Consider the following 27,468-nt stretch of genomic DNA (forward strand, 5'->3'; position numbering starts at 1 on the left):
TCAATTACCAGGGTGTGAAGAAAGTTCATTTTAAGTAAAAGGCTCCCAATATTCAAGTGTAATAGCCCAGAGCCTTGTCATAAGTCATAATCATGCAGAGACATGATTTGGTCTAAAATGTAAGGCAGGTGAACATTTGGACTGTAATTATATTTGTACTTATACGTTGATCTTCTGAATTTAAGTATAGAGAATCACTGTAATCATTGAAATCTGTAACAGACAAACAACTAGGCTTACTTATAGGTATGGTTTTACTATTATATTCTCGGGTGAAGTTCAGTTTCATATATGGAGACCTGCCTCATGTTATCTGAAACCATTACAGTCATGGTGCAGCCCCACTGGTGCTTTCATGTGTGCTGACTGACTGAATGACATGTTCCTCATCCTCCTTCATGTAATGCTGCACATAGCTTCAAATTTCAAACTCGCCGTTGTATAACTGAAAATACCTCTGTGGTGTGCAGAGCTCTCATCTAAAGGCGGTGTTCATATTATCTGCAGATAACTACACTAAGACCATATAATGTATGAATATGGAAATCTGCTAAAGTTGAATTTCTTTAACCTTTATTATTATTATTATTTTTAATTCTTCCCACTTTGAAAACATCATCAGATCCCGTAAACAAGTGTTTTCTAATTGAACACAGCAAGCTGTTGTCTCTTGTTGTCATCTTTACATTAATGATGTTCTATTTAATTCTCGGCAGCAGGATTTTGTTGTTGTCACTTTGCACAGTGCAGATGAGGCTAATCTACTGGTCCCACCGGAGACTTGCATTAGCTTTGCGACATTTGGCATCCAGGAAAGAGCTTCTCTCCGTGTAAATCCCTAAAAGATTATCTTTCTGTCTTTCTCCCCATCCTCATTTTCTCACTCTACTTCGGTCTGCCTTTGACTCATTTCGCAGAGTGTATTTTACACAGACATGTCCAAACATCGTCAGTGTGAAAGAGTATTGAGAGGACTCTCAGTGTTTGGCTTCTAATTCCTTTTTTTTAGAAATGACTAGAATTGAGTTGCACTGATTCTACATTGTTGGTTGTGAGGTCTGAGTTATGCACATTTTGAACCCAGTGCAAATATAGAAGATAGATAGATAGATATCTAGGAATAATCACTCAATCACATGTTTTGATATCTCTGACTGCTCACAGTCTGCTTGTAAATATGTTCATATGCAGTACACTTAAAAGTGTCCCAACCTGCCTCGTGATTGATACGGTATATCTGTTCATCACATAAAGAACGGTAATTAATGCTCCGTGTTCAGACTCAAAGGACTTAGAAAGATATATAATTGTGAGTTTTCTCATAAATATTGAGATTGTGAGTTGAGATTGCAGTTCAAGCTACTATCCAATTACATCTACACAGTAATAAGATGGAAATGTTTAATTTAGTCCACATTTACTAGAGTATTACTTTGGAAGTATAATCAACAACAATCAATAATATTCAATTGTGCTCATGACATTCAAAAGTAGTGTTATATTCATTAATAGCACCAGCACGATTGTCCACTTGTGGTAACGATCACAAACTGCTGGTAAGTGGCTCTTGACAGCGTTTTCATGTCAGACTGGTGACCCGCGATGCTCCCGTTGTCCTCTCTGCACTGTGTGCTGTGTGAGCTGACATTACATTTGCAGAACTTCTACACAGCAGGTATAGCCTCAGCAGCTATTTGGCAGATCAGCAGCAGCAGATTTAGTCGTCTATCTGTCAACGTACAGGCCCAGTATTGAGTGTAGGTCACCGGCATTTTGGCAGTGATCAGAGCCCAACACACAATCACTGTACTGACACACATAAAACAGAAAAAAATAGGATGAGAGGATCACCTTGATCTGGTATGTAGAGAACGATACGTCACTATGTTGGTATTTTTGAAAAGCAAAAAGATGCAACCCACTCCTTTCCAAACATCTGGAGGTTGCAGGGTGGTGTTTTCTTTTTTAAAGAAACCATCTGTAGCTGATCGGATATAATACAGATGCCGGCTAGGGAGCTTGAGCGTATTTACCAGATAAGTTATCAGGATATAATGCACAATCCTTTTTTTTGTTGTCTAAAAATAACTTAATGAATGTTAATTAACTACGAATAAATTAATTAGCCGGCATCAGTTATCCCTGTAGCTGATGTAATCAACAGCCACTGGCTTAAACTATCACTTGTCAAAACTTGTCAAGGCCCTGCTAATCACGTTAAGTCAAATTGAAATTGCAGCTGATATGATTATGAAATTTCTTGTCATTCAGATAGTGGTTTTGATGCAAAGCTGATTGCTCATCCCTACTGATAATTAATATTTCTGCAGTTAAAAGAAAAACAGACATCAGCATTTAATCTAAGTTTTTGTGTGGAAACTCCTGAAACCTCCTGTTGTAAACATTAAAAGACTTCAGACCTGACCGATGTCATTAAACAGATCATTCTAAATGTGCTCCATCACAATATAGTTCTGATAAATTACAGAGAGTGTCAAAACAAAATTAAAAACCTTTCTTGAACAAAGATCTGGACAAAAAAACACTCTCTCCCTCTCCTTCCCTCTCTCTCTCTCTCTCTCTCCCTCTCTCTCTCTGTCTGTCTATATATAGATTTTTTTTTTTTTTTGTACCAAATCAATGATATTTTCCAAAAGGTGCCAAGTTAAAATTCAGATCAGTGTCATGAACACTCTCATTGCAGTCCGCCGATCAGAGCAGGAGCCGAGGCCAAATAAACTCATGCAGATCAGAGACAGCATTTTATTGATCCTTTTAGCTGCTATATGATCCTCCATAACCATTTTAAACTCGCCAGGAGAGAGCAGCTTCCTGTAACGGTGGACCATTTAAATGACAGCTCAGCAGTTACAGCTAAATTGGCAGTCTAACCAGCACCTGTAATTTAACAAAATAATAAACATTAACTAACCTGGAATTGCACATTTTGCTCACTCGTTCTTTTCTCAGCCTGAAGGGGTGTGGTGAAAGGAATAAACAGGAAATGCACGAGGACAAATAGTAAACAAGCAAATTAACAGACAGTAAAGAAATAATTGCATCACTGTTCTCAAGAAAAAAGATCAAATAAGGAAACATTAAAATGAATTCAATGACCCCTGTCACTTCAGGTGTATCGAGGACTACAAGCGTGGTCCGGATGGAAGGTCGTGCCTGCCGCTGTCTGAGGCCTGCACTGAGGGAATAGACTGTGGGGAAACGTTGGACATTCCTGCCAATCAGACTGTGTTTGGAGACCTTTTCTACGGATACAATAACCACACCAAAGAGAGCACCACGGGACAGATCCTTAAGGCCACATTCAGGTAAACACACAAACTCATTGTGAAGTGAAGCATATGGGACGTTATTGTGTCATTTTTATCTCAGCAGGGACGCCGTTTGGCAAGGTTTTGGTTCCCACAGCGGTAATATCAGTGATGGAACTGTTGTTGTTGTTAAGTAATAATAGCAGATGATTTATGTGCAATACATGTGTTAGAAGTAAAGTTAAATGTAGAATAAGAGTTACAGTTGTGCATACAGATGTTAGCCAGATTAGAGATGCAGACACCGATGTGAATTAAGTTAAGGAGAAACTAAAGATGTAAATGCACACACACACACACACACAAAAGGGATGGTCGCTGCAAAAAATTTTGGGAACCACTGATTTAAGTAATTGCATCATGAGGAATAATTGATATATACTGCTGGGAAGTATCCACAAGATGATATAATAATGAATAATTCCATATCATCCCTACTGGTTTTCCATCATACTCTTTGTCTGGTATGATTGTGAAGCAAGTGTTAAATCACATTCTGTGTGGTATTACAAAAGATTTAAATGTGACTTGTTAAAACCTGCAGAAATATACAAAGGTCTGATCTGTAATTCTACTTTCAGAAAGTGCCAGATCGAATGTATCAACACAAATTGATGTACTTCATATTAGGGTTGATTGTTAGTAATTCAGATCCTGTTAAATTCTAGAAAATTCTCTCCAAAATCTACTTCATTTTGCTTGGAAAAGTACCTCCAGAGAGCAAAATCAGTAACTGAAAAATATTTGGCTAAATCAGCCACATAGACATCCATCCCCAAAGTAAATTCAACAGGTAGAACATCATCAAATGCAGTGAGGTGTTCAGTCAAATGTCTTCCACTCAGACCAACAGGTGAGAAATAAGCCATGCTTCATTTTAGATCAACAACAGTTAGTTTAAAAATTTAGATTTACATAAATTGGCCTTGATTTCAATTTAATTCAAATGAGAAGTAGCCAGCATGATGCTCCATCTCTCAGGAAGCGCCGCAGTGCTACCAGAATGCATTGAATGCCTGCTTACATAGACAATCAATGGGCAGCGGGGAGATGATAGATCCTGTGGACACGTACCATTATGTTGCATCGAGTTGTACCTCAACCCCCTATATAACGCCACTGTTGTTGTTGATGGTTGTGTTCGGTTCCCAACCGCTCTCTCAGGTTGGTGTATTGTATTAGTGGTAAAATGGAAATATCTGTACAGCATGAATAATTAGAAGGTAGATGCATCCCCACAGGTTGTAAAAACATAACAGATTGAATCTATATATTTAAAGGTTATTTCATCATGGGGCAAGGAGTTTCAGGTGGATTTTATATTGATTCCACCCCAATAAAAAAAGATAATAGTGATAGTAAAGCCTGCCACTGTCAGAGACTGTCCCCTATAAAGCACAAGACATTTCCCCTAATCTCAGGTAAAATGCTCTGAGGAGGAGGAATACTGAAAAAAGGAAAAAACACCCTCCCATCACTTCTTTGCACTAGTTATTAAAGCACACCGTTCCAAAGAGACGTTGTGTTCCTTTCATGATTTGCACAGGGTTTAATGTGGATGGTAAGAGTAATTTAAAGGTGGTTAATTATCACTGTCCACATGCAGCCATCATTTCCACTAAAGGCAGGAAGCCAGAAGGTCAGTGAAGTCATCTGCAGTCCAGGAATTTAATTTGGGCCGTCCATGGATTCCGCCGCCCGGAGGCAGCTCACCCACTTAGGGATCCACCACTGGAGTTGTAGAGAGGGAGAGGCTGGTGAAGCAGGACAGTTAATATCATCAAAATTCTAAACCTCAGATGCTCTGATCTAATTTGAAAGTTCTTGTGAATGGAGAGCGGGGTCTGAGGCAGACTTTGAAGAGCACAAAATGTTTCCTGCGCAGATGAGGTGGTGGAGGGGGTAGGAGGGGGGGACTCTTGGGATGCATGGTTAATGCAAGGCATAATTAGAAGAGATGGCAGCAAATGAATTAAAACTGACCAGGAGCCAGCGAACAGAAATTGAACCTAATTGGACCACATAAACGTTTGAATGTAAAATGAACCAAAGTTACGGGAGGAGAGCGTTGCAAATGAACACCGAATATCTGTCAGGGCTCTGGAGTCGACGGAGTATTATATCAAGATGGAGTTATTTAAAAAATAAAAAAAAAACAAATAAAACTGTAGCAGTTGTTTGTTACAAGTGAAAGGCAGCCTCTGGCAATATGTCTGGTACGTGGTGGTAAATCTGTCCCCAAGGAAACTAAATGTCAAATGTAATGTTGCTGGCCAGAATCAAATGGATGCTCAGCTTAATGGAAAATAAGGTTCGTCTTGCAAGATGCATCAGATTAGGCTCTCCAATATGTTGCAGTAACATGGAAAATGTTGCATGTTCAATTGAACAGCTGTTAAAGGAGCACTGCACTGCTTGTGCGCTTCAGTTTGCTAGTCATGAGGAGTGCTGTTCAACCCGTGAAAGCAGGTTAATGACTTATGTGGCTCCGGACGTAGGGCATTATTCAATATGTATGTATTCAATGTATCACTCCAGTAATCTCTGCTGGGCTTTGAAAATGAAACATTTGAACAGAAATGGTAAATGAACTCTACTTGTGCAGCACCTTTACAGTGTTTTCAACCACTCGAAGCACGCTCACACAACATTCACTCATTCACACAGCATTCATCCGGGAGGAAGCACAGGTTCAGGAGCAGTTTGGGGTTCGGTGTCTTTGTCAAGAACACTTTGCTGGGGCGGAACCAATTTGATCTAAATTCTCGATCAAATCTATTTTAGATATTTAGAATCAACTGCATTCATTAGTGATTAAAACTTAATGTTTCCATTTAAATTTGTAATATCCTTTTTTAGTGGTTGCTGGCCACAACCACTAGCTATAAACTGAAAAATGTTTGTAGCAGCAACTTCCCATGCTGACTACAGATAGACAAAAAAAAAAAAATAACTGAATGCTTTGTTTATTGCTCTTTGCTATAAAAACGTTTGATCAGAGATTTGCTAGTGCCAGAAAAAATCTGGGCATTTTGCAAAATGTGAATTGGATCCAAAATGGAGCCAACTATGAGCCCCTATTATTTGTTGAGCTTTACTCATTCTACCAACTAAAAAGTCAGGACTTTTTTTTTTTTTTTTTTAAACCTATCCCTTGTAATAGCCATCAAGTAAATTACTTGAGTGGTCTTCAAATCTAAAATAACAGCAGATAGAAATAGTTTCCCTTTTCAGTGAAATGCTGCACTACAGAATATTTGGCTCAAATATAATTCTTCTTTTGAGAAATCTCTGAGTCCTTGAAAGGGCTGTCTTAAAGACTGGACTCAGTGGCTAAATCTCTTCATCACTCCCACTCCCTCCACTCCCACTGGACAGTAGCAGTGAGAACCAAGGCGTGCGCTGTTAACAGACAGTGTGTGAAATGACCTCTAGTCAGAGAAGCTTTCAATCGTCCCAAATTCACATTCATTTCGCACTGCAGAATTCCAAAGTTGAGATGTGCAGCCTTCAGCAGTCATCGGCTTGATTTGCAAGTGAAACAGTACTGTGATCCGTGTCCTACCACATCTTAAATGTAATGTGCTACGTGCCGTATATAGAAAGCAAGCCAGGGAAAGACAAAGGGAGAGATAGTGAGGAAACCTTTATGTGATATGTAATGGCACTTGTACAAAAGCCCCCTACCCCACTGTTCTGGAGTGGCACAAAGCATCTGTCTCCAACATTCAGTGACAATGGAAATTGTCACTGAATAAATATTGTGCAGTCAACAGTGGAAGATTTATGTATTTTTCCTCCTTCAAACACAGGACATCACATTTGCTTTTTGAATCCTGTTTCCTCCAGATGAAATAGCACCATAATCTAATCTAAATCGTTCTTTTCTTCTTTCCTTTTTCTTCTTCTTTTATATTCTTAATTCTGCTACCTCAATGCAAAACCCCCTCCTTGTGAACAGAAAGTAGAATTTATTAACATTTCTTCCAGGTGAAAGTTTTTACTTTTAATGTTCCACTTATTCAGTGGAAAAAGTCTGCATTTGGGAAAATCTTCTGTGTGGCCCCTGCAAGCTTTTTCTATTTAGATCGTCTGGACAAAAACAAAAAAGGGTGAATAGATGCCCAGCGGCGGAACGCACACGCACACGCACGCACACACACACATAGAAGCCAGGGCGCTCTTACACTTATACACATACACACATGGCCACAGTAGGTGTGCGCACACCCTGTCTACTGGAGAGCCAAGCCCTTTCAGCTACATCTCATGAGAGTGCTATCTGCACACACACACACACACACACACACACACACACACACACACACACACACACACACACACACACACACACACACACACACACACACACACACACACACACAGCTGGTTTGATTCTCTCAACCCAGCATGGTTCATCTGTCCAGCTCAGCAGCCCTGAAATGCTTCTCATGTTTATAGGAAAGGGGAGTACACTCCATCCTCCCTGGGCAGGAAGCTTCGCCCCTACTTCAATGACAGACATGTTATTATCACTTCAAAAACACTGCAAGGCTCTTATATTTGATTTGCTAGTTGGTAAAATCCTGTCGCATTGACACTGGCAGCAGACATGGTGGGGCACGAGATGATTTTGGTAACAAAGCAACATGAGATACGAGCATCCGTCCCCAGGATGGAGGTTCTATCACTGTGACATCTCGGGAGCACCCGGCATGATATGATCTGGTTTCATATTACAGAGCTCAGTGACAGGGTCTCTATCTTCCCGTCTCTGTGGGAGCCAGTGGACTCTAGTAATGAGAAGTTAAAAAGCTAACCTCCTCTCATTACTCCTAACACTGTCCTGTGTCCTCTTCCCCTCCTCCCCTCTATTCCTCTCTCACACAACAAGCTCAGAGCAGGTTTTAATGAATATTTTAGTGCCCTTTGTTCTCATCCTGGTGGCTACTCGGGATCAATGATTAAGACCACGCTTCCCCCTGACAACCTCCACCCCACCGCCCAACTACTTCTCTTTTCATTTCCCTTTTTTTTTTGGCTTACCTCAGCTTACTGTATCACACCCCTAAACCCCCCCTCAAGAGGAATACCTTAATTGAACCAGTTAATTAAAATATGAAATGTGTCTGAGAGGGTGAGGTGGGAACAGATGGTTGGTGGCCCTGATTGGTTCTGTGCATTTATACAGTCACATAGTCGGGGGGATCGTCATAAAGAGAACAAAAATGAAAGAAACACAAAAACAAAAAAATGAAAGGGCTGTTGTTTGTTAATCAAAGAATGTCCTTGTGTTTTGCCACTTTTCAATCATTCATCATCAGGTGCTAGTCACACCACAGCTCTTATTACAAGAAAAAAATGTTTTTTCGTAAGTCAAGTTAATGAAGTCAAGAAAGTGGCATCCCTGGAGTGCCAGATGGCAATTACATGTTTTAAACAACAAGGAAAATAATCAGACATGGATGCAGTGGTAGCAGCTATATACTGCAGCATGCAATTATAAGAGAGAGAAAAAAAGTCATCATCTTCAACAGAACAGCATAAATTCAGTCATTACTTTGTGCTTTGTTAAACTAAGAGTTAAAACACGCAAAATTGCTTCCAGCAGAAAGTGACAATGTCAATAGAATGCCACGGGGCCTTTAATCTTTTATCATTCTGACTTTCAAATCCACTGACGGGCACATAAACTCTGTCTTTACTCCAAATTAACAAACAAAGGGCACTGTAGATCCACTTTAAACATTACGCTACAGAGACACACAATGCAAGTGTTCATCTCAATGTTGTTCCTTACCGCCTACCCCATCAGCAGAAAAGCTCTGTTTCACATCACCAGCAGCTAACTTAGCATTGTTTTTAAGAGCCTGCTTTCCTCCAAATTACCATCGCACCCCAGGCCACGCCACGACCGTGCAAATAAAATGACATTTTACTTGCATGGTCATGCCAGTACCACAACCATGGTATTCTACTTCAGCCAGTGGCTTCTGTTGTTCTCAAGCTGTGACTTTCCCAAAGGCAACAGTTTGCGTTTTGTAAATATTTGTGCATCCTTTTTATTTTCACAGCTCAGGCCCAGAACACTGCGTGAATAAAATGGTATATTAAGCATGGCATATATTAACAGGAAAACCATCACCAGTGTGAACCGCAGGAACATATCATGCTTGTTTAATGGCTGCTGCTATCTAAGCTTTAAAGGTGCAAGGTTCATACCGCAGATTTTGACTGGAAATACACCGGTCTTACAGGAAGCTGCAACTGAGAATAACATTAGTTTAGGCTAATTGAGATGCTGTTGATATTCTTTGCTTAAGCTAATAACTGGTGTCAGCACAGTGGTGCGGCGGTTAGCTCTGTAAGAACACAGCAAGAAGCTTCCAGGTTTGAAAAAGGGGTCTTTCTGCGTGGAGCTTGCATGTTCTCCTGTTCTCCTGTGCTTGTGTGGGTTTTTTTTCTGGGTTCTCCTTCTTCTTCCTACAGTCCAAAATCATGCAGGCTTGGTTAGGTTAATTGGTCACTCGAAATTGCCCGTAGGTGTGGATGTGAGTGTGAATGGTTGTCTGTCTCGTGATCGACTGGTGACCAGTCCAGGACGTACCCTGCCTGTCGCCCCAAGTCAGCTGGGATCGGCTCCAGATGCCCTTTTCCCCCAGACTACAAATCTAACATTTTTATTTACTCTCCCCACTTTCGTCATGCACATAATGAAGCACGGAGTGGTGGAGATGACATCAGGGCTGCTAATCTTGCTCCAGCTGTGTAAACTGGCAATTCATTGCTAACATGTTGTTGGTCTAGATATAAGGCTTGAAGTATTGCAGTAAACATTCAAATCAAATGTCTGTGTTTTTTTACGCTTGTCGAGGAGTTTTTCCTCCGAGTGGCCATGAAAACAAAAGATGCAGCTTTAAGTGGCATTATTTAATACAACAATAACATCTGTGTGCCTAATGCAGCTGCAAGGTACAAGGTTGCCTGGTAGATTAAAAAAAAAAAGATAAGTCTTGAATCAAAATACTCAAAGATCCCTGTAGGAGTAAAATAAAGATAGATTTGCATCAGCTTCGGTCCAGAGACACCTGCATGACTTAAGTTGCTGATTTATTGAAGCCATTCTGTTGTGGAACCTTGTTGTGAACCTAACTGGCATTGAGATGAAGAATGATGAAGTGGACAAAATGAGTGAGTTCAACCAAGAGTCACTCGCAGCAACAGACAAATGAGGACGTCGGCTCTCAGACTGAAGATGAGTCACCTTGCGAGCAGAACAATCAGCATGATGAAAAATGACGTGCCTTATGTGAGACTTTAATACAACTGCGCGGGGCAGCATAATTGTTGTTCTATGTATTGATTTCCCCTTAATGATGTGTCAGAAGGTATTGCTTTACAATCCACCACTAATTTGAAGTACAAATATTTATCCACCTTGTATCTACTCTGACCTTCCAGCCTTCATTCATTCTTGCTCCATTTTCATCACCACATCATTTAATAAAGACTGTCCTTCTGAAGTGATTGACATTTTGTGATAAAGCATAATACTTTATAGTCCTAAAGTAAAATGCTTTGTCAGAATCAACATGAAAAGTCAGTTTAAATGGTGTTATGTTTGATAAAGATATCTAAAAAAATAAATTTTGTCAGCAGAAGTTAAAAACCTCACCATCTTTGGATTTTGCAGACTTGATTTTACAGACTTGGATGAATTTCAGTTTAATTATTTCAATATTATATGTTCTTTCAAGGTTGCTCTTGTTGGGCCTCATAACAGAAATGTGCGGCTGTGGAATTTATAATATTTTGCAATTTGTTTCATGAATTCCTTTAGTTTTGGTCATGTGGTCGCAGAGGGTCATATGAATGAACGGCTTTGTAGGTTCATGACTAAAGCACTGTAAGGACACAAAGAGAAATTTTGCAGGTACACTTTCCGTTACAGTTTATAGCCGTGCTAAAGCAGGATTCTGTTGATGAACTTCATTAATTGTGAAACTGGATGTATGTATATGAGCCTTATTTCCACTCTGGTGGACCACTGGTCATGGTCAGCAACCACACCCTTAATCATCTGCCTTCTCCTCCAGTCTTTAGACCTGAGTACAAACAAGTGATTGATTTAAATGTATTTTGTAAATGAAAAACACTGAAAAATCTTGGATAAAATTAGCTTGTGCTGTAAATTTACACCTTTCATCCCCCAACACTTGCCTTATTGCTCCTTTCATCATTGCACTTCCTTGTTTCCTCTTATCCATCCAACTTGCCTGTCAGCTCCTCGTTTTTCCTCCTTTCCTTGTTGGATGACTGTGTGCTTCTGTTTCTAAATGGGACCTCCCACTTTCTCTTCGCTCTTAACAACAGGCAGAAGAACTTTGCCCGAGGCATCGAGCAGCAGCTCCCAGATGGCATGGTGGTGGCATCTGTGCCAACGGAGGTTCAGTGCCACGAGGAGCTGTCGGACCCCGTGCCCGACCCAGAATACCTCACAGGTATGACACCATATTTCACTGTTCACTGTGCTAGCTCACAGCTGTGCGATAGTACTTCATCACTGGTGTGTCAGAAATCCCTATTACTCAAAAAATCAACTTCTCAGGGCTTGATAACCAATGTCAAAAGCTGTTTTAGTAGCCCAAGGTGTTTGCATATACATTATAACCACCATTTATAATGTTTGGGCAGTCTGCCATGAAATTTCATTTATATGGGCCCCAGTCCTCTGTCCTAATGGGTCCACTTGGTTACCAATTACTGAGACTGGACTTTGGATGCAGGTATGTTAAATGCCCAAGTTGATCCAAGTGAACTCGCTGGAGGCTCTAATGACGTGGTGCATTATAAAAGTGGCATGGTCTGATGTCTGAGGTTCTCACTCCATTTATAAGCTTCTCTCCTAGAAATTATGTTTATATGATAGTAATTAGCAACAGCACATGTTTTAAAAGGAATGGATGATTTGCTGCCCAGATTATGTTTTTTATCAATCTAAACCGTACATGATGTGTTGATTAAAGTATCTGGCAAGTCACAAAAGGTTAATACTGAAGGTATTTACACGAACAATATGTCTCATTTGTTTTCCTACAATTTATATATATATGCTCTTGCAAAACAATGTCTGCTTGTAGGAATAAAACTATGTTTTCTTTTAAAACATTATTATACATAATGTACATATACATATTTCTATATAAATGTAACTTCTGGAAGACAGCATTACTGTTTGGGTTCTTTTCTGACCTTGTTTGGTCTTTTGCCGCATCAGAAGTGACATATAGCTCAGAAGAGAACCATATAATTCATGCTCATGATTTAGACTGCATTTAGACTTTCAATTGCAGCCTTGGGCTACTGACCCTCATTGCAGAGTGCGTGCTTTATTGTACTGTGTCAGCATAGTACAGTTTTGTCAGATATCACAGGAATGTATTGTTGGAAATCAAGCTGACCGCTGGTCTTTTTACTCTTTTTTCCTTTACCTAGAAATGACAGTTTAGCCTGTCAAAAAGCACGAGGAGACCATCATTCATGTACAAAATGTCATTATATATATAATTTCCTGGCTGCTGTTCCTCACAATGCGACTCACAGAAAGCTCCCGCTCCTCGGCTCGCCATCCAACTGAATAGTGAACATGAAGCGAGAATAGGTAGAACTTTTTGTCATCTGGGAATTGGGTGGGTTATCCTAGTGCTGCTGGGATTCATTAGTCTGTGGCATCAGAAGCCATAATACTGTTCTCTCCGCTACCAGTGCACCACATGGCAGCAATGTCTGAACAGCACACAGCCGTCCTGGGAGAAACAGCTGCCATTAACTCAGAGGCAAGGAGAGAGAAAGAAAAGGAAGGAAGGAAGGGAAATCTTGGCTTGCTAGATATCAATTGATTCCAGAAGGCCAAAGATGTGTATCTTTCCATCTGGACACCTCATTATCTGCAGAGTTTGACCTCACTTTGTTTTGCTTAGTTTTACAGTTTTACGTTCTAAGTGTTTGAAATCATGCAGAGCAATCGTAGGCATGAGGGATTGATTGATTAGTTGGATAAAAAAATAAAACAGCTGGACGGAAAGTAACTCCATAAAGAACCTAGTCTATTTTTTCAGAAGCAGAAAATAATAGTGCTCTTTTTATTTCTCAGTGCTGGCATTTAACTTGTAGAACATGCAGGAATTTTATGAAGAACAGACATCTGCAATGGAGAAGATTTCGTCCCCTGCTCCACCTGCATGAGTAATAACCTTTTTCTTCATGTTTGGAGTGCAGTGAGAGAGAGAGAGAGAGAGAGAGAGAGAGAGAGTGAGTGAGTGCTACAATAGGAAGTGTAAAATTAATAATTATATTTCAGCATATGTCCTGGAAATGCTTCATTCAGGCAGCCTGCTGGCTAAGCTTATCCCGGGCACCTGTGTAACTGCTTCTGAATTGCCTTACACTGTAGAAAGCCGCAGATTGCAGGATGGCTTTATCACTTGTTGATATAACAGCGGAGATACAAGGCCAGTCAGGGCAGCAATTCAAAACCACATCAACTGAGGTTACATCCGAGGTGATGGACAATCAAATGACAACAGCACAGCAGAGGTTCCAACTGCTGTTTATTGGAAACTTCAGAGGATATTAAAACCGTCTAATCTAAATGGATCTTCTGCTGTGACGCCCCCCCCCCCCTCATTGCCGCCCCTCTCTGTCCCCTTCTGCCCCCCTTCTCTGTGCACAGCTCAAACCTTTTTATCCCTACATCGCCCCTGGGCTCACAGTGCACAAGGCCCAGAACAGAGACCGTCAGCAGTGGCACTTCTCCTCTCGTGTGTGTGTGTTGGGCCTTTGCAGCAGCTGCCATGGGCTCCTATTGAAGAGTAATATCATGAATTGAGATATCATTTCAAAGCCTCCTGCAGGGTGCCACAGAAGCACACGGTGTACACTGGGGCACAGTGGTGTGGTTTTCACTTTGTTCCCAACCAAAACTAGAAGTGAACTAATGCCTGGCGATGGACCATAGAGGAAGGATTTGGAAAGATGTGACGGTGCAGCGCACAGAGGGCTGAAGTTCCGGTGTCAAATCTGGACTAGCCTCTGTAGCCTCTGTGTGAAACGAGTCCTTGGGGTTTACTCTCCATATTAGATGATAAATTAGAACAGAACTTGCTGTTAGAAGTTGAGACCTTTGTGATTTTAAGTGTATTAGTTTAACAGCAGTTTTTTGTCAGTGTTCAAAAACACTACCGGTGCTGCACATTTCTGCTGTCCAGAGGGCAAAGCAAAGTCTTTTTTGTTGTGGCATTTTGGGAAATAAGCTCATTTGCTGTCTTGCTGAAAGTTAGATCACTACCCATCTTATTATGTTATACTCATTAAATGTTATCTCATTATCTTTATGTTATACTGCTAGAGCCAGCAGGTTCACTTGGCACCGCTATGTTCCAAATCTGGATGGGTTTGTAATTTGCATTGTGACGCATTTCACTGGGTCTTGAATGACATTTTCTTGCTTCAACACCCAAAATCCATTCTCCATTCACCTCTTTAAACCCAATATAAACCAAAAAAACAAAATCCTCACAAAAAACCGTCGACGTGACCTGACGTCGCTCTGAGCCTCGTGGCTGAGACAACTGATAATGAACAGAATAAGTCTTGCTTGACAAAAAGAGTCTTTACTCATGATCCCCCCATCTTTTTTGGAGTCTGCTGATATTTCACAACTTCACTGACAACTGAGCAAATTCTAAATTGAATTAAAGCATTTTGTCAAACGGCCGTTTTCAAGGTAATAGAATGCATTTTCTCATGTTCAGATTAAATGATGCTTCCCCTTAACAATTCTGCAGTTCTGCCTGAACAACCAAGTTGTAACACTTTTCTATACTGCCATGATCTCTGGTTAAAGACTTTTGAAGGGCTTTGTAACAGCTGCATGAAAATAATGAATATGGGTCCAATGTGCCCACCGAGTTATGTAGGCAAGTAATGGATTCAATTTCTGACAATAGCTTCCTAACACAGTGTTATGGCTATGGTGTTGGGTGTCATAGGGGAAGAAGGCACTACCCTCAAGCTCTTTTATATTTAAGATGTTTCTCAATAAACTGACACAATGTTCCACCGCCTTGTCAGAAATGATGCAAGTATCATATAAATGCCTCATGAAAGCTGACAAGCATTCACTCAGCGCACCCACTTGTGCTTCAGGCATAACAAATATATTGTATAGCAGAGTTCATATTTTGGCCATTTACTTATTTTTATACTGGGGATAACCAAAATAACAGAAATTGCTTATAATGTCATGCAGTCAAGTACAATAGCCTTGGAATAGATCTTACTGTACAATAAGTTATGCTCTGGTCAGTGTCCTTCGGTCTGTGCTGTTGAGTCATTTAATTGTTGGTTATCTTTGCAAATGTATTTTTTTCTGTTTTGGACATTGATGTAATTTTCTAAAACATTTCCCTTTGCCACATTACATAAATTTGGCTGATGTATCAGCACAGCAGTGACAGTGTTTTGTGTGCGGTGCTGAAACTTGCTTCATGTTGCCTTATGAACCTGTTTATGAAATGATTACAGCGGGCTGATACAACCTGATACATTATATTCAGTTCAATTATGATTCACATTGGGAGAGATAATAAGTTTAAACTCACAAAATCATAGTTACAAAGTAATGAGACACATCATTTTCTTCCAAGAGTGATGAAAAAGTGTTTCCTGACAAACACAGGTTGAAAAGCTCAGAAACCATCATTTAGTTTAATTAACATCTCTCTGTCACAGGGTTAGGGTTTCTTACAAATGATATAATACAATATTGATTCATACGTCAATATTTTTCTTTCTCAAGACTTCTCAGAAGGCAAAACAGAAGAGTGACTATTGGACTCACATACAGCAGATGGCAAGAAATGCAACTTCAACTGAATGTTAATGCTTCTCCAAGTGGCCAAGTAGATAATCAGATGTCTGCAGTGCAGGGAGATGTGGAAGATACTGAATATGGGAATATTTTTATGCTTCTTTATGTTAATTTAAAGATTATAAATACATAAGTATGACTTATGCTGTTTTTTACTGGTAAAGAATGGGAACTGCAACAATGGCAACTGTGTTGTTAGAGATGCCAAATAAATGAAGAGCATCCACAGTGGTTGAAAGATCGTGCTGAATCTAGGGGGGGGGGTGCAGCTTGAGAAGACCGACAATTGTCTAACTTGACTGTGTGGCCCACACAATTGGTCTTACCTGCAACATATTCAAAGCTAAGTCCTTGTCTACGGTCATGATGCAAAACGACAATGGCTGCTTTTTTTTGTTGCAAGCAAGTTTTTGTTTTGTGTTTGGCCCAAAAAGTATTTGAAAGGCAGCTGGTAACTTAATCATTTCAGTCAGTGGTACTGATCAACAATCCCTTTACCCCCTACATGGATATATTATGGTCATTATGTTTTACAGGGCAGTAACAATCTTACGTCTTGGCCCTTTAAAACAGATGGCCGCCATACGCTCATTGAATTTTTTTCTTATGAACATTTGCTACCTCTCAGCTGTATGACAGCGAATTGTCTGAAGGCGGGGAAAAAACTTATTTCATCTTAGCAATCTTGGCCAGGACAGTGGTGACACCATCCACATGAAGCCACCTGGGGCATCATCTCACCTTACTGCACCTGTTCTCTTGGCCTCCACATTTCCACTGAGTGCACAAACACACCCGTCCAGCGCTGTGCTCTCCAGACCCAGCGTGCTGGCTCGCCGCCACTTCCACTCGTCTCCTGGCAGGCCTTCAGCATTATCGCTGTGCCTGCAGTTAATTGCGAGGCTCAGGTAATTGTCCGTGGGGTAGACAGACGTGCAGAGGCGGCGTCGGCAGGAGGAACGTCTGTTGAGCCGCAATGAGTGCGTGCCACCCCCTTCATCCCTTGCTGATTCGGCCAGGTTTGGTTGCTATGGTCAGTGTATTTGTCACAATGTCAGCACTCCTTGTTCCAGCCCTCTCTGGCCCTCACAGGGGTGAAATCATTCATCTTTCTATTCATCTCTGGGCTCCGAAGCCATTCATCACGAGGCCAGAGACCTCCATCAATTATTCCGATGGGAGAAAAAGTGAGGAAAGGGAGGCTTTTGAAAGGCAAATACATCTTGATTTAATTGGAAAGCAAGTATGCTCAAGGCTGCTAAGCAGATTTCCCCTAAGATGGAACTCGAGAGATATTGGAGCAAAAGAGAGAAGACAGACAAAGAAAAATGGAGGAGAAAATAAGACCGTAGAAAGTAAGACAGATGGAAGGGAAGACATTGAGAATTTACAGGATGAGAGGCAGAAAGCAAAGAACAGAAAAATCAAAAGAGGATCCAACAAGTGAATGAATGACAGCCAGTTTTCTCTACTGACTCCACACAGGCAGTGAGCAGAGCCAGGTTGAGAGAATCTATTGGTGAAGGTTGAAAGGACAGCGGGGGGGGGGGCTTGACCCATTGTCACCCTCTGCCAGCAGCCATAATGACACTGTCTCTGGTGTGTGTACGACACACATCCCATCTGTGTCTTTGAATGGGTGCCTACGTGGCTGCATGCTCAGATGGATGTAACACAACAGAGAATGCCAAAGGTGAAATAGTCGCCCCTGCCAGTCACCATGGCTCTACAGCCGATCCCCTGTCATTTGTCATTACGGCTGTGGATTTTTGCTTATAGGTCCGGAGATACAGCTGACACGAGTTGAGGTGCTTAGGAGATAACTTTCAAAAGAGAGCAACAGATCTGAAGAGTAAATGGTCTGTGTTTGTAAAGTGCCTCGAGAGTCATTTCGACCACTCAGAGTGCTTTCACACTACATCCTCATTCACCCGTTCACACAACATTCACACAGGAGGAATCTAAGTTGGAGGAGACTGTTCTTTCACACACATTCACATACTGATTATGCTTTAGGAGCAAGTTGGGGTTCAGTGTCTTGCCCAAGGACACTTCGACGTGCTGCATGCTACACTGCAATGGGGCCTCTGAGGTTCCAGGTTCTTTTTCTGGTGATTATTCACGAATTCCAAAATGTAAGTGGCAAAATACACCACTAAATTACAGTAAACTAAAATGTTATGGGCCCTAAGATTGCTTCTGCATTTTTGCCATATCTAGTACAGGGTTCAGTTGTCAAAATATAGTTGAAGTTCAAGTTAGTATTATGCTCATACATAAATTTGTGATCACAAACTAATCGTGCCCATCCGACAGGTTGGAACCCTACAAAATGGGTTAAGGAAGCATGTTACAGATCATATCCCTGTGGCCATTTAAAGTCCAGTATCTCAGGAATTTGTTTATATCATTTTTCTTTTCTTTTTTTACATTTGTGATTGACAATGCATCAGCTGAACAGCAGATAACATAACAGGACACATATACAGCACACTGATACAACATATACTGTATTTCATTAAGCCACATTGACATATACAGACTAACGAGAGCAAAGGACTATGACCGAAGTATAAGATGCACCGGGCAAATTGAAAGTGTGTGTGTGTGTTTATTTTTGTATATGTCAGTAAAGTGTGGAGAGAAGAAAGGGAAGACAGAAGGAATAGAAAAGCTATATGAGAGAGATTTTGGGGGGTGATGGTCAGTTGTAGGAGGGTAGGAAAGAGATTAAGTTCTCATTAGAATTGAAAGAGATGGCTGTCAAGGCCCTAGTGTACCTCTACAGCCACAGAGGTTACGAGTGCAAAAGGTAATCCCAGAGAAGGATCATGTTCATATCTGACAGTGACAACCTTCAGTGCCAGCAGAGGAAGCAGTGCAGGAGATTTCTTTATCAGAGAGTTTCTTTAAAATCAGTGTTAAACTTTTTAACTGTAACCACAATTTTTCCCTTAACCTTGACTAAATATTTGAACCTAAGACAAACTTTTAGTTGCTTTGTACAGACATTGTAGAAACTGAGGCTTTTAGAAACAGTGGCATTGATTGTTTTCTGTGGTTTTGGAGTAATTGTCCGATATCAACAATCACTCTGGTGACACGGTTGCTATTAAATAGTGAAACTGAATGATATTGTTGCATTTGTTGTTATGTTGTAACGTAAGCTTTCCATTGGTATTCATCTCATTTCTAGTTTTCAAACTATAACAGCCATACAACCCATTGGTTTTTCTAAGGCCCGTCTTTGTTTCACATCACCATCTTGTTTTTGGGTGGTTTTAGAGTCTTGACATCATCCAATTTTTTTCAGCAACATGTAATAATATGATAAGGGGGCCTATTGTAGCCCTGACATTCCCCAAAAAGCATGTAAAACCACACACAAGATAACGTGTTGACAACAACCTCGTATTTGATTAAAACCACCAGGCAAGATTCACTTCCTCGAAGTAAGACTCCTTTCTTATTGACAAGATCTGTCTTCTTGCACTGCTGCTGATTGCATCTTACCACTGGCACATCATTTCTCTTGTTATTCACAGTGTTTGGTATGTATTGTTGTGTACGTATGTGGGAAAACGAAAGGCAAGACTTGCGAAGATTTCACGATTTTCCATCATGCATCCCCGTGAAATGTGAAATCTCGCCAACACAGTTTGTAAATCTCATCTCTGATCACTTTTCACACCGAGTTTCAGGGCTTGAATATATACGGGCGCAGAAACACTCTTGGGCTGAAATGTATGAAATCATTGTTGGATGAACTTCAAACTTTTTCTATTAGAATTTGTCTTGACATTTATGCTGAAAGGTTAAGACAAAGTTAAATGCCAATTGTTCCAAACTGAGCTCCTATCCATTAATAATACATGGTTATTGGTTTGCATTGCAGTTAAGCGTAATGAATATCATTGCAATCAGTGCATTTTAATATTTAGAGCCTTGATTAGATTTGAATTGATCACACAGTCCTCTGGAAGTGAGCCTTCTTTGTTTATTTATTTTTTCATGTATTTGTTCTCAGTCAAAGCCGGCCCGACTTTTCCTTATCAAGGTCATGCTCTGTGTTACTGTATTCCCCTTGTCTTGTCATATTCAACCTGGCCTCCCCTCGGGGTCTGCCCATGGTCTTTCCGCACTCTCCCCATGCTTCAAGCCTTTAGATATGTCAGCAGAGATGGCACATAATCTATATTTTATAAGGCCTTGATATAATTGGTGGCACTGAGGGAAGGTCGTGCCTTCAGGGGCCCTCGTCTTTCTCTAGCGGTTCTGAAGACAGAAATCCTCAAACAAACAGCCCCCTAGTCAAGATGTAGATTGGGCACGATGAGTACGGTGACACTGTTTTAAGGGGAGTGGAGTGTGCTGGAGCGCCGCAATTATTCAGCATGTATTTACTTTGAAAAACATGCAGGGGCTGTAATTTATTCAGCACTGAGACACATTCTGGAGTGAATTCTTGCATGACAACATCATGGCTCATGGGGCTGATTTGCTTTCAGAATCAGGAAGATAACTGAATCATTTTGGGGCTTTTAGTGAGATAAAAGTTATTAAATGTGAAAAGTTTTTGCGAGTATTTAAATTACTTTTTTGTACACAGAAGACCTCCAAATGATGACACTCTTCTCTGTCTTTAATTTCAGTTGAGATGTCTTGCTGTGGTTTGGATGCTGTGTAGAGGACATGCTCACTGCCACAGCTTTCACAACTACTGTAGTCATTCACTGAAGTTGGACTGAAACCCTGCTTTCCCATCTTTCCATCTCTTCCCTTGATTCTAAATGTGCTTTAATGAGATTTATTGACATAGATCTTACGAAACAATATTACCAAAGCCGTAGGATATTATAAACTTGTATAATTCAAAACAGAAAGAAATTGATAATTTTATTTCACTACTGTGGGCTTATATTGAGTGTCCCTTCTTCATTTCTCTCGCTCTCTCTCATCTCCATTCTTCACGCAAGTTTATGCTTAACTGTTTCCATTATCTTTGCCAATTAGAGATTCATATAGAGAGATATAATCATATCAAATCAATGGGTCGAAATCATCATATGCAGCAATATTTGATTTGAAGCTCCTACCAATTAATTATGTATTGTTGCATACTAACAATGACACACCCTGGTGTTACATTACTGAAATGAAGATTTGAAAATGCATAAATAAAATGAGCACAGAGGCAGTTCTACTTTCAGCTGAAGTTCTAATGAACTTTATTGTTTTAATTTCGCAACGATTGACGGAGCAAGCATAGTCAGTATTAAACCGCCTGAGACTGAGCAACATACAATATAGTGAAAGACTAACACTCATTTCCTGTATACATGTTATTTGAAACTTATTCTTTACTTATTTGAGGAAACCTTGAATGATTGCCAGTTTGATCAAAAAACATAACTGTCACAATTTTCCGAAAAAAACTGAAATGTTTGATGCACCTACACTGGATTACAACACAAAGACCTCTGATGGAAGCCGGTTTATACCAGACGTGCTAACACCACCAATAATGATCGTAATAATCACCAATCATGCCAATGAGGCTGAAAGAACAGTGCAGCATAAATGCTGCCAGGAATAAGTGTCACACGCGCCCAGTTTTCCCTGCATTCCCAACTTCATGGCGTGTGACACAAAAATGTACTCGCAAGCTTAGCATGGGTGGACACGGAACAATACATGAGGATCCATTACAATGCTGTTCTGGGTAGTGGAGTGTCTGTGCTTTGTTGGATGTGGATGAATGCAGCCTTGGCAGAATGGTACATTTTGCTGTTATTAAGTCAATGAAGTCTTGAACATATGCTCCTCTTACACATGATAGTCTCAAACTATATGTAGATGTAAAGTTGGAGTGCAGTGAGCATATTATAACACAATTATAATTGCTTTACACAATGACACAATGCCATTGTACGGTATGCATAGTAACAGCGGGAAACCAAAGCGCCAGCTGACATCACACTCATAGAAATGTCAAAGTTACACTTCCTGTTGCATAGTTGTCACAGCAAATAAGTCACATTCGCGTTCCTCCTGGCAGTTAATATAAATGAGCAGTATGTGCAAGACTTTTGAGAGATTTTAATTACACCCATACAGAGAAAAGAGGAATCATCCTCAGTGGCACCTGCAGTCGTAATACAGGGCAGATGGAGGATAAACCATGAAATACCTTCATAATCCTGTGTAGAACAAGTCTCTTTATCAACAGCCTGGTCCAAGTTGTTCATCTTCAGAGGTTGCTGAAGGGCACATACAGCCCATCATTTCAGCATCTTTGTCATCACCTTCCCCCCCTCCCCTCCTCTCCCCTCCCCTCCCCTCCTCTCCCCTCCACTCCCTTGGGGGCAAAAGTAAACATCTAATGCTGACATAGTTGCTTCTATACCTTTTTTTTTTTTTTTTTTTTTCCCATCTCCCTTGTCATCTATCAGCTTTACATGCGTACAGTACAGTCAGACATGAAGACGCACAAATCATTTCACACATAAGCACACATGCAAAATCACTACAAACCACTGCGGTCATCACAACCGGGCTGTGCTGTGCTTTGACCCGTTGATGTTACTGCACTTTAGCCACACATTCCTGCCAAGGGGGGTTGCAACAGTGTAACATTTCCTGTCACTTCACGCTTTCTACTGGACTAGTTTTCTGCTTTGTCAGTCTCCATGGGTCTCTTATCCTAAGTGCTTCTGTGCCTTCCACTCTGCCACTCTTTCTGTCCATCTCTCTCCTTTCAGTGTGTTCACATTGTTCAGCATTCAGCTAACTTCATCATGACTAGATGTCCATCAATGCATATAGTACACTGAAGTGAAACTTTCATGTGGTCTATCCTGCAGACAGACGTGCTCGTCCTGTGTCTGTTTTTATAATTATATAAAAATATAATATATATAAATATATATTATATAATATAAAATATTTCTTCATGATTCATTGAGTTGTCCGTGTTACTAGGAAAGAATAGATGGGTAAATCTTGTGTAACTGACTAGCAAACTGCTGAGGACATGTGTTTTCATTTATTCATTTTTTATTCAGGCTTTTGACATTCTCACAATAAGAAGTATTGCATGCGGCAGTATTTTGAGGACGTTTTTCTCCTACCTCAAGCATGGCCAATTAATTATTCACGTCGTTGCTAGGGTAATATAAGCCTCTTTTCTACTAAACTGTTCCTGGAACTATAGGGCCACGGGGGTTAAACATGAGAGCAAAACTAGGAACAAAAAGCCTCTTTTGCCAACCCTATCAACTACAATTTGCAATTAAAGCTGCAAGCAGCGTTGGAGGGCCCTCGCACCTCCGTGCACGTCGTGGCGTGCGGCGGCTCCGTCCTGTTGCTGGACTCCGACCCTTCCACGCGATAAAACAGGGATTTTACCGAACAGAACATCAGTGCGTCTCTTCTACAGCTGACTCAATCAGTGATTTTGTTTATGTTATTGTGTTACTTCGATGCTTTTAATGGTTAGTTTGGATCCAAAGAAATATTTATATAGCACACAACAACACAAACATACTAACCGAATGAGGCAGCAGCAGAGCAGCAGCTTCCTGTGTTCTGTGTGGTAAAATCCCTGTTTTAGTGAATGTAGTCTGGTGTGTGTGCAGAGAGAGATATAACGGCTGTTTGTGGTTAAACCAAAAGGATCCTCCAGGTCTCTCTCTGTAGGGATCCTTTCCATGATGCTGTCACACACTTAGAATAACACTCTGAGTCTGTCAGTGGATCAAACAAGCACTTTTAGTGGACCTACTGTGATTAGGTGCAGTTGGCAGTCGACTGAGGCAAACTGGACCAATTTTTATTTTTTTTAAGTTTGTTTGTTTAGATTTTTTTTGGCCTGTAAATGCACCAGTGATAATATCTAATTATATGAAAACACACTTTGTCCGTGACTCCTCAATTTAAAAGAAGAGCTGGAGCTGGAGGCAGGACATGGTTAGCCTAGCTTAGCATAAAGAGTGGAAGCAGGGGGAAACAGCCAGCCTGGATCTGTCTAGAGTTCAGAAACACACCTGTGAACACCTCTAAAACTCATAGACGAAAAGACGTTGTGTCTGGGTTGAGTGTGAACACAAACAGAAATGTAAAAATAACAGTGGTTTCAGGGTGAGCTACATGCTGTAGTGACCTCATCTCACTCTTGGAAAGAAAGCTAAATAGCACATTTCTGAAAATGTTGAACTGTTTCTTCATGCTACAATTAGACAATTAGATTAACCCTGGAGAACCCACGGGGTCAAATTTGGCCGCTGTTAATTGCTGCTACCCAAAATGAACAAACATAAAAAAAATTGTCAAATTTAACTTCAAAAACCCAGAGTGCCACTTCTGACCCCTGCATAGAGACACTTAGTGGATGAATATTGAACTGACATGAGCCAGAGTGGTAGTGACAAGATGACTGACCACATGCTGTTTCGTTGAGCTGGAAACCTACCCAAACAAAATCGTCTTCTCAGCAAACCAGTGGTTGGTAAAATTGTGTATTTTTTGTTAATCTATTTAGTATTAGCTTGCAGAATGCCTAGAAGTACGTTTTATATTCTTTTTGGATAAATTAGCAACTCTGCGCTAGTTCAAAAAATGATGGGCCAAAAATGACCCTCTGGGTGTATGGGTTAAAAAATGTCGGGTCAAAAATGACCCTTTGGTTCTTTGAGTGACTTTGTAGATGGAGAATGGTGACAGTCCTGTATTTGGCTAAAGCCTTGAAATGAATTCATTTGTATAATATATTTTACTAAGTTACCTCGGTAGTACAGGGCCAGAGACTAATACTTATAATAACTATAATAATATAATAACTTATTACTTATTTTATATATAAATATATATAATAAGTAAATCGCCGTCGATGTGCTGTGTGCAAGGACTTCAAAACTGAAATGCACTGTGAAAAATGTGCAGTTCCTCTCTGCATCAACAAAAAAAGAAATTGTTTCAAAGACTACCACAATGTCTAGTGTGAGTTCCTCTCTCTAGCAGAACAGATTTTTTGATAAGAAAAGACCCATGGTGTTAGTTTTTTGGCCTTGTGTTCTTGTTTCCATTGGCCAAAGTGTGTTTGTACATTTGAAATCCAGTTCTAACATGCAACAAATAAAGCAAAAAAAACATTGTTAAATGTAGCTGTGTGGTTAACTGATTATTTTCCTAAGTTTAAAATAGTTTGCATTGACAGTGTTTGTTATTGTGATTCTTTGAAATGATACGCCTAAAGCCCAATGGGTCAAATTTGGCCCTAATCCTAAATTAGGGAATAAAGGGTTAAAATTGAAAAAGTGGGTATGTTGGTGTTCAGTGAATTTATAGCAGTCATTTAATGCATAGTTCAAAATTTTCCAAAGAAGAAAAGGGTTCTTGGGTTCTCCAGGGTTAAAATGACATGTCATTTTATTATATGATACATATTATAATAATGTATTATTTTATGTGCAACATTAAATCAAATCAGATCAGCTGATACTCAGTAAACAGTCCTTGATTGTATACCAGTATGATATGAACAGTAAGACACCAGTCTGAAGAGTTCTGAACGATGCTCTACAGAGGAACAACTACACAGGAAATCAATATTTAATTTCTAATTTAAGTTTGTTTGTTTTTTGTTTGTTGGATAAACCGGAGCACCCGGAGAAAACCAGTTTAACGGATCGCTCCCGTCTGCCAGGACATGAAACTGAACCTCTGTGCTGAGTGTCTTGTTTCACGCCTCCTTATTTTTCTGCTTCTTGTTCTTGTACTGGCGGCGGTGTTCTTCTCTACCAGCTGACCAAGTTTGAAGTCGATCGCTTGAACCCCCTTGGACTAGTTTGTTCATTTACGTCCCCTGTAAATCGCCAAAAATGCGTGAAAAATCCAATATGGCCGACTTCCTGTTTGGTTTAGGTCATCACTCCAAGAGACTTTTTTGTCTGTCTTGAAGAGATACATGAACCCACCGAATTTCGTACATGTACATAAAACGCAGTTCCGGGGCTGAGTTTAGGTGGCGTTACAGAGCCATTTTGCCACGCCCATTTGCGAAACCTATGAAATACGAAATTTTTCACCGCGACTGAATTTTCTGCAAACTTTCATGAGTTTTCGTGTTTTCATGTTTAGGCCCCCAAAAATGCAATTCATTGGGGAAAAGGAGAAGATGAAGAATAATAATAAGAATTCCTTGCATTTCAATTATGCTTTCGCCCCCCTGGTTGCATTTCATGTACTTTTTCAAACCCTTCCTGCTCGGGGCCTATGGGGTCTGTACACCTCTTGGTTCTTGGGTACTGGCATGTTTCCTCCCTTGCATGTTTTTCATGCTCGCATTTCAATAGGGTCCTCGCACCGCTTGGTGCTCGGGCCCTAATAATTCCTTGCATTTCAACTATGTTTCAAGCCCCCTGGTCTCCTGGTCTTTTCATTTCACGTATTTTTTCGAGGCCTACCTGCTCGAGGCCTATGAGGTCCGTACACCTCTTGGTTCTTGGGTACTGGCCCGTTTCCTCCCTTGCACATTTTTCCCCCACGCAGTTTCAATAGGGTCCTCGCACCGCTTGGTGCTCGGGCCCTAATTATATAAAACTAAATGTTTTTGCTTAATACATTTTGAAATAGAATAATTCTACCCACATTTTGTCTTGTTCCAGTCCAGGAAATGTTGTACTAGAACACTTTGGTAAGATGAGGCAAAGAAAAAGTACCTTAAAAAGCTTTGAGTACCTAAACAGAACCATAAAAACCATGATTGCTTTAGCTGAACGAATGAATTCTGCCGATATTTGGTGTTTTGTGATGCACACGTTGTATTCATTACAACTTTTGCACAGTCCCGCTTGCATTTCCACCACATCTGTAGAATGTGAAGATTAGGCAAACTATTTTAGTGATTCATTGGATGTGGAGAATAGATTCAGAGGTGGAAAAGAAGGCTGAAGCTTCGACAGTTTTCAGTTCTTATTGTGTCTTAATTACAAGAATCCTCCCCCCGTAGCACATATTCAGTTTCCATGCAGATGGTGCCCTTTAGGATTTAATTGCATTTTTTTGTTGGTTATTTCAACAGGTCTGACTTTTAGGTTCTTATCTGCTGTCAGGAGGCATTTTCAATTCTAGGACTTCTAATACAAATAGCTTACAGCTATTTCTGTTTTCAACCGTAACTCAAGTACAACATCTGAAGAACAATTAAAA

The 27,468-nt window shown here is 40.4% G+C and overlaps 1 protein-coding gene across 1 annotated transcript in view; it reads left to right on the forward strand.

Annotated features, from left to right (window-relative positions):
• The window catches only part of astn1 (astrotactin 1), a 332,257-nt gene that overhangs the window by 154,256 nt on the left and 150,533 nt on the right, over positions 1–27,468 (forward strand). Inside the window, exons 14-15 of the mRNA XM_070845081.1 lie at positions 3,132–3,326; positions 11,703–11,830. Of these exons, the coding sequence (XP_070701182.1) occupies positions 3,132–3,326; positions 11,703–11,830 (323 nt within the window). The remainder of the gene's footprint in view (positions 1–3,131; positions 3,327–11,702; positions 11,831–27,468) is intronic.

The sequence above is a fragment of the Pempheris klunzingeri genome, chromosome 15, assembly GCF_042242105.1.
Source record: "Pempheris klunzingeri isolate RE-2024b chromosome 15, fPemKlu1.hap1, whole genome shotgun sequence".
NCBI lineage: Eukaryota > Metazoa > Chordata > Actinopteri > Acropomatiformes > Pempheridae > Pempheris > Pempheris klunzingeri.